This window comes from Dendrobates tinctorius, unplaced genomic scaffold (genome assembly GCF_039654945.1).
Source record: "Dendrobates tinctorius isolate UK_male_01 unplaced genomic scaffold, ASM3965494v1 ptg000011l, whole genome shotgun sequence".
Taxonomy (NCBI): Eukaryota; Metazoa; Chordata; class Amphibia; order Anura; family Dendrobatidae; genus Dendrobates; species Dendrobates tinctorius.
The window spans coordinates 96,547,873-96,561,089 of NW_027361679.1; the positions used below are offsets into that span (position 1 = coordinate 96,547,873).

Genomic DNA, 13,217 nt, shown 5'->3' on the forward strand with positions numbered 1-13,217 from the left:
CCCTATTAGTCTTTGAGCTTTGTATTTGGTGACAATCCATATTCCATTTAGGTATGTGATATTTTTATCCAGAACTATTCATTTTATTAACTATGTGCACAGATTTTTGTATGTACTGGATTTTGTATGCCATTCCCTTTATATATAGACTTCTACATGCATTCATTTGTTAATATGGGGTTTTTATATACCCTTTATTGGTGAAATTAGGCTCACCGTTGCTCCTATATGTAAGAGTTTTTGTAACCATTTTTTGTATTTTAAATGGTTTTAAATTTTTGTGGTTGTTGCGTGTACCCATGAAATAAAATTTGTCATTTTGTGTTGTGATCCCTGCTTTTTTGTATGTCTCTTTGTATTTGGTTGCTACTGTGCTGCTGATGGTGCACGCAGACGCTGAGGGCATGGGGCTGGTGTGACTATGCCTGTTGCTGGAGTACAAGAAACACGCCCAACTACGATACATAGTTTCCTGTCCCACTTTGCAGGGAGGCACGGTACACCAATTCAGGAGCTAGAGCAGTGTGAACAGGTAGTCAGTTATATAGCAGATAATGCTTTCCGCATGCTTGGCAGCACCACTAAGTCTTCCACACTCCAGTCTCATCAGCCAACAGTTTGTATTACTTAATCCTCATCCTGATCCTCCTTCCTCCTACCATGTTGAGTCCCAGGAGAATAGCGATCCAAAACTAAGACACTCTAAGGAGCTCTTTACAACATAATTTCTTGATTGTGGATCCCTCACCCTGTATGTTCTAAGAGAGACAGGAGGACATGCTGTTTAGTGATGCACAAAACTTAGAGCCACCATGGCCACATGAAGATCGTGGTGGGAATGGCAAATTTTGTCTAAGCCATGAGTCTTCCTGTTAAAGATGCAACAAGTATTTCACACCTGGATTTGGGAATCCTCTTATAGATGCGCCTTTTCTGGGGTGGCTGGGGGGCAGATTTTTTTTAGCCTGGGGGGGGCAAAAACAATGGTCCCTCTCTAGACTGTTAATATCTGCCCTCATTCACTGTCTTTCCTTTTCTGGCGAGAAAATTGTGCGGGAACCCACGCAATTTTTTTCCATGATTATAGCCTTATATTTAACCCCTAGAGTTCCAAATTTTTCCTAACACAAACTACTAAATTGATTAAACACTGACATATATAAATCGCTTTCATATGACATGGTTTACTATATGTAAACCATGTGGCATATCATGTCGGATTCGGGAATGATTTTTCAGAAGCCGGCAATTGATTTAGCGGCTATTATGCTATGTAGAACTCTATGAACTATAAATATATATATATATGTGTCTCAATGACATGTATATATATATATGTATGTATTCTATGTGTATAAATCTATTCTTTTGATTCTAACATGTCAGTGTGATTTTACTGTACAGCGCACTGAATTGCCGGCTTTTAAAAAATGGATCCGTCGAAAAACGGAAGAAACGGATGGATAAAATGTTGTGACGGATCCGTTTTTTCGCCGGATCCTATAGCCAATGGATTGTGACTGATGGCAAAAAACTGATGTGTGAAAGTACCCTTAGGCATCGGGATCCTCCCTCTGCACAGAATGGATCCCAAGCCTTGTCTCCCTCTGCGGTCTCCCATTCTTCTTCAACCGCAGTAGATACTACTCAGCAAAGATGTCAATCTCAGCATTTTGCTCAGACTCGGGCTGTGCGTGTTGTTACCGCTGCCTCTCCAGCTTCAGCTATGGTAACTAACATTAGACAGTGGCGAGCAGTCATTTTTGAGGCTAAATCCAGGATTTGCTCTACGGTTGTCAGCTGCTCAAGTCCCGCGCTGCTCCAGATTGGCTCACGAGCAAGGTCCTAACTGACTGGAACGTATAAAAGGTACTCTGGGCCGCCCAGATGCGTGCTAACAGCATATGTGTTTTGTGTGGTGGTGAATACGTTACCACCCTGTGTGCACGTGTGCGAGTGTGTGTCTAGTCAGGCGGTGTAGGGTGGGAACCCCGCTTGACTTAGCATCTGCACCCCGTGTCCTAAGTCGCATGTGCCTTCAGCGCAAACCATGTAGCAGAGGAAGTTCAACAACCATTTTAGACTCCCTGGGGGAATAGAGATAGGGATCTCATTTAGTGTCATTACCTCTATGCTCCCGTGACATGTAACAGGGCATAGCTTAGAGTATTCTCAGTTGTTGTACTGCTCTGTGGAGCAACAAAGTCAAGTAGTTTGCTCTCTGTTCACACCGAGTGAGGTTTAACTCGGTGTGTTTACGGTGCTTGCTCGCAGCTCCGCTCCACCATTGATCACATTAGCTGCAGTTTTACATCTCTGCACGGTGGACCCCGGGTGGCGAATGCACCTTATTATCATATTTTATTTGATGCATTCCGCCAACCCTAAAAAGGTGTATGGAGTGGGCTTGACACAAGGTGGATGCTGGGTGTGATCATAGCCCCAAAACAGCATGGGTCTCAGAATATGGAGAGAAGCAAAATTATAAAAGGTGTCAAAACAGCAACTCATCCAGAAAAAAGGAAACCCTTTTATGGCTATATTGATTGGAAAAAAATGTTAGACCTCTTGGAAAAGGGGGTTGGAAAAAATGAAAGAGCAAAAGTGAAAATTGGCTTAAAGGTGTTAATTGAAATAAAGCTATTTTTAATAAGGTTGATATTGGTTGTAAAATAGTGGTACTATTGAGATATTTTCACATAAATGATATTATACTGTACATAATTGCCTCCTGTCAGTCACAGTCAGCTGTATAGTATATCTATTGCAATGTAGACATCTGCCTTCTTTATAAGGAAGAACTGCTGATAAATGCACAATGGTTTACTAGTATTATGTGATCATGAGAGCTTTATATTATATATATACTATATAGTGCCCAGTTAATGTTACACAGTGCTCAGATAAATAGTGTCATACAATTTCAGTACATAGGCCCAAACTGTGCCTATATGAATAGTGCAATACATTACTTTGGTAAATAGAGCTACTGTACATAGTGTTGTGTTGGTATCTCGTAAGATTCCAAGCAGTACTCCTGAATCCTTAAAGGGTTTGCCCAATACTTTTTACTAATAAAAACGGCCTGTACTCACCTGTGCCAGCAGCACTCCAGCGATACCAGCGCCTTCGCATGACATTGCTATGTCACGTGAGCTCCACAGCCAATCATCAACTGTTAATGGGCGGCTTCCTTCTCACTTGCTTCGGATGAAACATTGGCATCTAGGGAAAGTGAGAGAGCAGCAGCAATTTCATCCAAAAGGAGTGAGAGTAAAGTGGCCCATTAGCAGCCACTGATTGGCTGCAGTGCTCATGTGACATAGCAATGTCACGCTAGCCCTGGGAGACCCTTAGCTATGTAGGGGGTGGACTGACCTATGCACCTGTCTGATGAAGAAGGGAAATGTAAAAGGTGATGTGTACAATGCTTTGTTCTGACTTGAAGGTATATGTGAGGGGAAACAGCTAGAAATAGTAAAAGACGGTATAGTACCGGGTTTTGGCCTCAAGATGGAGACAAAGAGTAGTGAGAAAAGGACTCAACAGCAGCTTTAGGCTAGGGAAACTGCAGAGTCATGGTGGGTGGAGTTACGGGACTGGGAAGGGGATTTCCAGGATGATGAGATAAAAGAAAGGAGAGTCCCAGGGGCAGGGGAGAGTCCCAGGGGCAGGGCAGAGACCCAGGAGGAGACAGAAGAAAGAAGAGCTCAGGAGAGGACAGAGGAAGGAAGAGCTCAGGAGAGACAGAGGAGAGAGATGGATACTCGGAGAGGGGGGTGGCCCTGTGAGGACCTGCTGGTCAGAAGGACGCTGACTAAAGGAGGCCTGGGGTACCGGACGGCTGGACACTGAAAGAGCAGTAAGTGTCGCAGCGGGCAGACTCGGTCTGGGGAAGCGCTGTGGCCATGGGCCTAACAGCAGCCACAGTGAAGGAAACTAGGGGTCTTTGTCGAACAGGAGTAGGAGGAGGTGACAGGTACCCGGGCCTAGGAGCAGAAGCTGTCGTGTTTGCTGTGAATGTCAAGAGGACACCCAATAAAGTTGGACCTGATTGAACGGATTTCTGCATCTGTCTCCAGTCTGTTTCACAGCCGAAAGGGACCACCCCCCCAGTCGGCACGCGTACTACAGCTATACCACCAGAGGGGATTACATGCTGATGTTATTTTACAAAGGGGAATTATAGCAATTAAGAAGTGGTTGTCCAAGTAATGGGTAAACCCCTTTAAGCTAAGACACCATTACTAATCACACTGGAAATGTGAATTAAAATTAAACAATATTAATATATTTCATCAATACTAAAATTAATAACCATACACCCACTAGGGGTGCATATTGGATCTTCGTGCATGATTTGTTATATTATAAACACCACTAAGATCCACTAAATTGCGATCAGATTTTGGATAAAAAAGACAAACGTAAATAAAAATGGTATCTCTGAAAACATCATCTTGACCTGCATAAAACAAGTTGCCGCACAGCTTCATCAGCGGAAAAATAAAAAAGTTACAGCTCTCAGAATAAATTGATGCAAAAAAATATGATTTTTTCAATAAAATAGTTTTTATTTTGCAAAAGCGCCAAAACATAAAAAAAGTTATACAGGTGCGTCTCACAAAATTAGAATATGATCTAAAAGTTAATTTTTTTCAGTTCTTCCATACAAAATGTGAAACTCCTATATTATATAGAGTCAATACAAACAGAGTGATCTAGTTCAAGTGTTTATTTCTGTTAATGTTGATGATTATGGCTTACAGCCAATGAAAACCCAAAAGTCATTATCTCAGTAAATTAGAATACTTTATAACACCAGCTTGAAAAACGATTTTAAAATCCGACAATTGCTATCATCACCCTCACACCATGCAGATTCTGCTTGAAAAAGGCATGCTTGTGCCGAAACGTTGCGGAAGATAATCTGTCTTTCAATTGAGTTTTCCTTATTTTTGCCTTTTTGTATGGTTGTGGTATTTGCCTTGTTGTTCTACATTGGACAATAAATTTTAATTTGTGTGCCCAAGCTTCTTGTTATTTAAAATCCAAAATGTTGGCCTACTGAAATGTATGTTCAGTAAATGCACTCAATACTCAGTTGGGGATCCTTTTGCATCAATTACTGCATCAATGCAGTGTGGCATGGAGGCGATCAGCCTGTGGCACTGCTGAGGTGTTATGGAAGCCCAGGTTGCTTTGATAGTAGCCTTCAGCTTGTCTACATTGTGGGGTCTGGTGTCTCTCATCTTCCTCTTTAAAATACCCTAGAGATTCTCTATGGGGTTAAGGTCAGGCAAGTTTGCTGGCCAATCAAGCACAGTGATACTGTTATTTTTAAACCAGGTATTGGTATATTTGGCAGTGTGGACACGTGCCAACTCCTGCTGGAGAATGAAATTTTCATGTCCAAAAAGCTTGTCGGCAGAGGGAAACATGAAATACTCTAAAATTTCCTAGTAGACAGCTGCACTGACTTTTATCTTGATGAAACACAGTGGACCTACACCAGCAGATGACACTGATTGTGGAAACTTCGCACTAGACCTCAAGGAGCTTGGATTGTGTGCCTCTCCACTCTTCCTCGAGATTCTGGGACCTTGATTTCCAAATAAAATGCAAAATTTACTTTCATCTGAAAACAACACCTTGGACCACTGAGCAACAGTTCAGTTCTTTTTCTCCTTAGCCCAGGTAAGACGCTTCTGGCGTTGTCTTTTGGTCATGAGTGGCTTGACACAAGGAATGCGATACTTGTAGCCCATGTCCTGGATACATCTGTGTGTGGTGGCTCTTGAAGCAATGACTCCAGCAGCAGTCCACTCCTTGTGAATCTCCCTCAAATTTTTGAAAGGCCTTTTTTTAACAATCCTTTCAAAGCTGCGGTTATCCCAGTTGCTTGGGAATCTTTTTCTACCACACTTTTTCCTTCAATTCAACTTTCCATTGATATGCTTGGATATAGCACTCTGTGAACAGCTAGCTTCGCTAGCAATGACCTTTTGTTTTTGCAAAGAAAAGCATCTTTTAGTGTGTAACACCAACCAAACGTAAAAAACAATATAAATCTGATATCGCTGTAATTGCACCGGCCCAAAGAATAAAGTCAAGGAATACCATGAAATATAATAAAACCCATTTTTGACCTGCTGTTGATTTGTTCATTCTGCCTCCCAAAGATCGCAGTATGGCTTGGCTCACATTTATCCTGGGCTGAGCACTTGCGCCAGGGTTTCCTTGTAAATTTCTGAAATACATGATTCAGATGGAATCCCTGGCAGAAAATAATGAGGCAGATTGAGGCACTGCAAACGTCATCTGGGCTATGATGCGTTGGTGTCCGTCTTTTTAGGCGTGCATAAAAGTGCCATTGGCCACAGTTTTTTGCACCTCTGAAAAGAAGGTCACAGCTGAATACAGACCAGATGGAGTCCAGAGTAACTCTGCTGCCTCATTATAGTGAATGGATGCCTCGGGGGTTTCATTTGAATCATGTCATTCGCAGATTTAGATGGAAACTTCAATGTAAATGCTCACAGTAGCGTGCAGTATAAATGTAATCCCAAACTTTATGTAAAATGTTCCCAATGAAAGCTTCAACTCAAACTACAAAAAAAGCAAGTCACCATTCAGGTCCGTCATCTGTCAATGGAAATATAAGGGGCTTCCACTTTATTGGTAGTACAAAGGCTCTGAAAAAGCGTTATGGCTCCTCGTCCCCCAAAAGAAATCCAGGAAATTCTGAATGTGGTTTTGAGGACGTTGAGGGGTGCAGTTTTTAGAATGGTGTCACATTTGAGTATTTTCTGTCATACAGACCCCTCAAAGTCGCTTAAAATGTAATGTGGTCTCTAAAAAAATGGTTTTGAAAATTTTGCTGGAAAAATAAGAAATCGCTGGTCAACTTTTAACCCTTATAACTTTCTAACAAAAAAAATATGTTTCTAAAATTGTGCTGATGTAAAGTAGACATGTGGGAAATGTTATTGATTAACTATTTTGTGCAGCATATTTATTTGGTTTAAGGGCATAAAAATTAAAACTTTGAAAATCTCAAACTTTTCAAAATTTTTCCCAAATTTTCACAAATAAATGCAAGTTATATTGAACAAATTTTACCACTATCATGAAGGACAATATGCCATAAAAAAAAAGCATTCTCAGAATCAGGTGAATCCGATGAAACATCCCAGAGTTATTACCACATAAAATGACACTGAGCAGAATTGTAAAATTTGTCCTTGTCATGAAGGTAAAAACAGGCTTGTGGGGGTGAAGGGGTTAAAGACATTTGAATAGGCTGTAGGTTTTACAAACTTGAGCATTTAATCATACTCTTGTAAGAAAGAATGTTAAAGGGAACCTGTCACCAATTATTTCCCATGTGAGGAAAGACCAGTACCTTTAAGCCATCACATAAATCATAAATATGCTGTATTTATGCCCCCAATCTGTCCTGCAAGACAAGAAAAAGAGCTTTTATTGTACTCACCTAAAGGGCAGTCTGGTCCGATGGGCTTTGCTGGTCTTGGTCCGGTGCTTCCTCTCTTCTTGTGATGCTGTCCTACTTCTCTGCTTTGTGTGGATGATAAGTCCTACATGATCCACACACTATCCAGCATCGAGTAAAGTACTGCAGTGCACATGTGCCGATGCTCCCTGGCCTTTTCCTCCGCAGTGCTACACCACTAAAGCATAAACCCAAAGAGATATTGGGGAGTCAGATATATGCTTTGCTGCTTTTTATGGAGCTCTAGTTTAATACCCACATCTGAAGTGCATTTTCTTTTCCCAAATTTATTGCCAGTACTTTAATTCTACAGCACCATCCAAAACTTTCATTAATAATAGCTCCAATGATAACAGGATTGCCCATACACACATGCTTCAGAGCTGGGCAAAGTTACCCAACCACATCCTTCTCAAGAACTCATCATCACTTGACAGTTAAACCTGCTTCGTCAGCTTTTGTATAGGACTAGCATTGCTACCACCCACTGTCAGACCTCTACTGCAGCCACAGGTCCCAGTCTCCTCTGCTTCACAGCAGAAGTACAAGCTTGTTCTGGTGACGAGGTCAAGGTCTCTCACCAGCACAGACCCACCACAGCTCTAAGATCTTACCTCTTATGCGGTTCAACAGCACTCTCACTAAATCTACTTTTTATAATGCCTCTGCTCACTTCTGTAGTGGTAGTGCAGTATGTAGGCATCACCGTATTGTCTCCAGCCAGCTTCAAGCTCTTCCTAGTCCTTAATTCCTCAGATGTGACTGGTCACTTACAAGACTCAAATATGTTGTTCAATCACAGCACCACACAAACGGTAATGCCACAGGAAATTGATACCGTGGTTCACTGTAAGAGATGACAGCATACATTTTATGGCCACTTTATTGGAGTTTTTCTTTGGACTTGAGGACTGCAGGACTGTTATTATTAAATAACAAATTATAGAACAACCACAAATAAAGTAATAAAATAAATTTGCACTTTTCTAACTGAAGAAGTGATAGCTTTTTCACAAGATGTCCAAAAAGTATCTTTGTTTAGGAATCAGCAGACAGCAACATTTTCACTTTTTTGGGCTCAAACTCACTTGCGAGACACTCGGAGGAGTATCGCACGTCAATACCCGGCACTACCGCAGGCACTCAGGACCGAAGTGTTCAGCTGCATAGAAATACATGCAGCTGAGTGCTCTGATCCGAGTGCCGGCAGCAGTGTCGGGTATTGATGTGCGCGACTCGTCCAAGTTTCTCGCAAGTGAGTATGAGTCCTTAGATAGAGAATTGGCGATTCACAGCAAATTAAATTTTTGCAAACTGATTTTTTTTTAAATAAAAAAATATGTCTATTCTGGTGAATTTAAATTTCAAAAGACGCAATAATCTCTAGCTGATCATCACTGCTGCAAGTAGGTGTGGGCTTACTGCTTTTATGTTTAGGTACAGTGGGGAAAAAAAGTATTTAGTCAGTCAGCAATAGTGCAAGTTCCACCACTTAAAAAGATGAGAGGCGTCTGTAATTTACATCATAGGTAGACCTCAACTATGGGAGACAAACTGAGAAAAAAAAATCCAGAAAATCACATTGTCTGTTTTTTTTTCATTTTATTTGCATATTATGGTGGAAAATAAGTATTTGGTCAGAAACAAGCAATCAAGATTTCTGGCTCTCACAGACCTGTAACTTCTTCTTTAAGAGTCTCCTCTTTCCTCCACTCATTACCTGTAGTAATGGCACCTGTTTAAACTTGTTATCAGTATAAAAAGACACCTGTGCACACCCTCAAACAGTCTGACTCCAAACTCCACTATGGTGAAGACCAAAGAGCTGTCAAAGGACACCAGAAACATAATTGTAGCCCTGCACCAGGCTGGGAAGACTGAATCTGCAATAGCCAAGCAGCTTGGAGTGAAGAAATCAACTGTGGGAGCAATAATTAGAAAATGGAAGACATACAAGACCACTGATAATCTCCCTCGATCTGGTGCTCCACGCAAAATCCCACCCCGTGGAGTCAGAATGATCACAAGAACGGTGAACAAAAATCCCAGAACCACGCGGGGGGACCTAGTGAATGAACTGCAGAGAGCTGGGACCAATGTAACAAGGCCTACCATAAGTAACACACTACGCCACCAGATCCTGCAGTGCCAGACGTGTCCCACTGCTTAAGCCTGTACATGTCCGGGCCCGTCTGAAGTTTGCTAGAGAGCATTTGGATGATCCAGAGGAGTTTTGGGAGAATGTCCTATGGTCTGATGAAACCAAACTGGAACTGTTTGGTAGAAACACAACTTGTCGTGTTTGGAGGAAAAAGAATACTGAATTGCATCCATCAAACACCATACCTACTGTAAAGCATGGTGGTGGAAACATCATGCTTTGGGGCTGTTTCACTGCAAAGGGGCCAGGACAACTGATCCGGGTACATGAAAGAATGAATGGGGCCATGTATCGTGAGATTTTGAGTGCAAACCTCCTTCCATCAGCAAGGGCATTGAAGATGAAACGTGGCTGGGTCTTTCAACATGACAATGATCCAAAGCACACCGCCAGGGCAACGAAGGAGTGGCTTCGTAAGAAGCATTTCAAGGTCCTGGAGTGGCCTAGCCAGTCTCCAGATCTCAACCCTATAGAAAACCTTTGGAGGGAGTTGAAAGTCCGTGTTGCCAAGCGAAAAGCCAAAAACATCACTGCTCTAGAGGAGATCTGCATGGAGGAATGGGCCAACATACCAACAACAGTGTGTGGCAACCTTGTGAAGACTTACAGAAAACGTTTGACCTCTGTCATCGCCAACAAAGGATATATCACAAAGTATTGAGATAAAATTTTGTTTCTGACCAAATACTTATTTTCCACCATAATATGCAAATAAAATGAAAAAAAAAACAGACAATGTGATTTTCTGGATTTTTTTTTCTCAGTTTGTCTCCCATAGTTGAGGTCTACCTATGATGTAAATTACAGACACCTCTCATCTTTTTAAGTGGTGGAACTTGCACTATTGCTGACTGACTAAATACTTTTTTTCCCCACTGTATGTGACTGTTTGATTAATGCACCATTTTCTCTCTCTTGCCACAGATCTAAGTTTTATCATGACAGTAATAAAACTATGTTTACCTTTACAGGTATAAATGAAAATAAGAAGACTCCTCGGGATCTTGTTTGCTACCAGAATTACACATCAGTAGATAACTATTGCTACTGTAGTTGGGGACCTGGGGAAGAATCACAAAATCCTAATTATACACTGCAATATTGGTATGTTAGAATGAAAGAGTAAGCTGTATGATATGTTCCTCCACAAGACTAATCATTTCCTCCTTTCGTATTAAGTTAGTTTTTCTTTCATTTGCAATTTCATTGAGGAAGTACAGAATGTTCAGCTTTGTATCTCATTTGACAGTTTATGTTTGGATATAAGTTCAATAAGTTTGCCAATACTTTGCATTGTAGTCCATAGATGCATTCACAATTCTGCATTTTGCCTTTGCACCCAATAATAATAATTTCGCTCAGCTCTTTACCCCCTGCTTAACTGCACTATATAATATTTTATGTAAAATCATATTATGCATTGAGGGACAAGTGAAAAGAATGCACTTTTTGGAAAACAAATCATCACAAAAGCGAGCTCTATGCTTACTGTATATGAACCAGCTCTGAAGCCTAGAGAATTGGGAACGACTTTGGTTATATTAAAACCCATTCAATTTAGGTACATTTGACTATGTAAAGAAAAGTATTGCCCAAATTACATTATCTATATATACAAATTATAAAATGATAATTAACAAGAACTTTTCTTCTAAGTATTTTTATTTCATTTACTTATCAGCTGTTCAAGTACAGTACTGAGACTAACATTCTAGGATACAAAAAAATCTATTTAAAAGTTGTTGTTTTTTAAACAACAAGGATTTGTTATAGGCATTGAGAAAGTCTCATCTATTTATCTGGCATAGACCTATTGTAACTGTAATGTATAATAATTAGATCTGTCTCTTTAAGCAAGCCAGACTTATGGAACTTGGGGGGTGGAGACAAGAGGGATGAGAAGGGAAGTTTCAGTTTCACTTCTGGTAGCATGGGAATGCAACTGTTATGCTGTGTGCTGGAGGACGAAGAATAAAACTTATCTAAAGTTTAATACCTTGAATTCTTCATAACGTGTGGATATTACAACTGGCGACGAGGATGGGATATAATCACCTACTGCTGTGAGTACGGACCCTATTTTACCGCTTCACACGCCAGCACCACTGAGAGACTCTATCATGGCTGACTACTTGCACACATTCCCACAGTTTGATATGACTGATGTCATTAATCTCTCCCATAACTGGAGAAAATGGCTAAACAGATTTGAGAATTTCCTAGAAGCCATGGACATAAAGGAGGAGAAAAGAAAGAGAGCTTTGCTCCTGCATTGTGCAGGCACAGGAGTCTATGACATATACAGTACGTTACCTGCAGCAGAAACAGACACATACAACTGCACTAAAGCTCTCACTGGCTATTTCAACCCCAAACAGAACATCAGATATGAAAGATATAAATTCAGGATTGCCAAGCAGCTTCCAGAAGAGTCCATAGACACTTATGTCACACGGCTGAAAGAGTTAGCACATGGATGTGCCTTTACAGATGTAGATGATGAAATCCTAACTCAAATAATTGTCACCTGCTCGTCTAATAACCTAAGGCGTAAGGCTCTGCAGCAGGATATCTCTCTACATGATTTGCTCAAAATGGCCCGTGCTATAGAAATAGCAGATCATCAGGCTACCGTAATGGAAAATGGGGATAAATTACTTGTGCATAATCTCAAACAGAAAAATTTACCAGACAAACAAGCCCAGAAACAGAAGAAATGTTATAGATGTGGACAGGATTTCCCTCACCACCAGAACAAATGTCCAGCTATGGGACAAACCTGCAGTAAATGTGGAAAAGGGAATCATTTTGCAGCTGTTTGCAAATCAGCGCACTACAAGCCTCCGCTGCCTATGTCAAAATCTGCAGATGTAAAAGTGATAAATCAGGACACAGAAGAAATGTCTGCGACTGAGAACTATGTGTTCACTACCTCTGTCACTGGTTCAGTACAGTCTCCCTGTGTTACACTCTCAATCTGCAACACTGACATTACCTTTACAATAGATACAGGAGCTTCAGTGGATATCATAGATGGCACTACATATGAACAATTGAAAACAAGGCCAGTGTTACAACAAGTGCAGACTAAAATCTTTCCTTATGGATCTAAAACACCTCTAACTATAATGGGATAATTTGATGCTGAAATTAGGTATAAAGAAAACAGGCAGAAAACCACTTTCCACACATTACAAGGATCGGCAGGCTGTCTTCTCAGCTATCACACTGCCTTGGAGCTAGGGCTCATCCAGATTATTCATACCATAACTGACCCTGCGGATATGGATGTACAAACTATGGTGAACAGCTTTCCCTCCCTATTTAGTGGTTTGGGAAAACTAAAGGACTCTCAAGTACACCTTCATGTGGATGACAATGTTCGTCCAGTAGCCCAGCCTCACAGGCGTATTCCATTTCACCTGAGACAGAAGGTAGAAAAGGAACTCCAATTGCTCATGGATGAGGACGTTATTGAAACTGTTACTGGTCCCACTCCGTGGGTCTCTCCACTTGTGGTAGTTCCAAAACCAAAGACTCCTG

The 13,217-nt window shown here is 41.0% G+C and overlaps 1 protein-coding gene across 1 annotated transcript in view; it reads left to right on the plus strand.

Moving 5' to 3' along the window:
• IL12RB1 (interleukin 12 receptor subunit beta 1) overlaps positions 1–13,217 on the plus strand; it is a 241,423-nt gene that overhangs the window by 5,607 nt on the left and 222,599 nt on the right. The window contains exon 2 of the mRNA XM_073545077.1: positions 10,646–10,778. Within this exon, the coding sequence (XP_073401178.1) occupies positions 10,646–10,778 (133 nt within the window). The remainder of the gene's footprint in view (positions 1–10,645; positions 10,779–13,217) is intronic.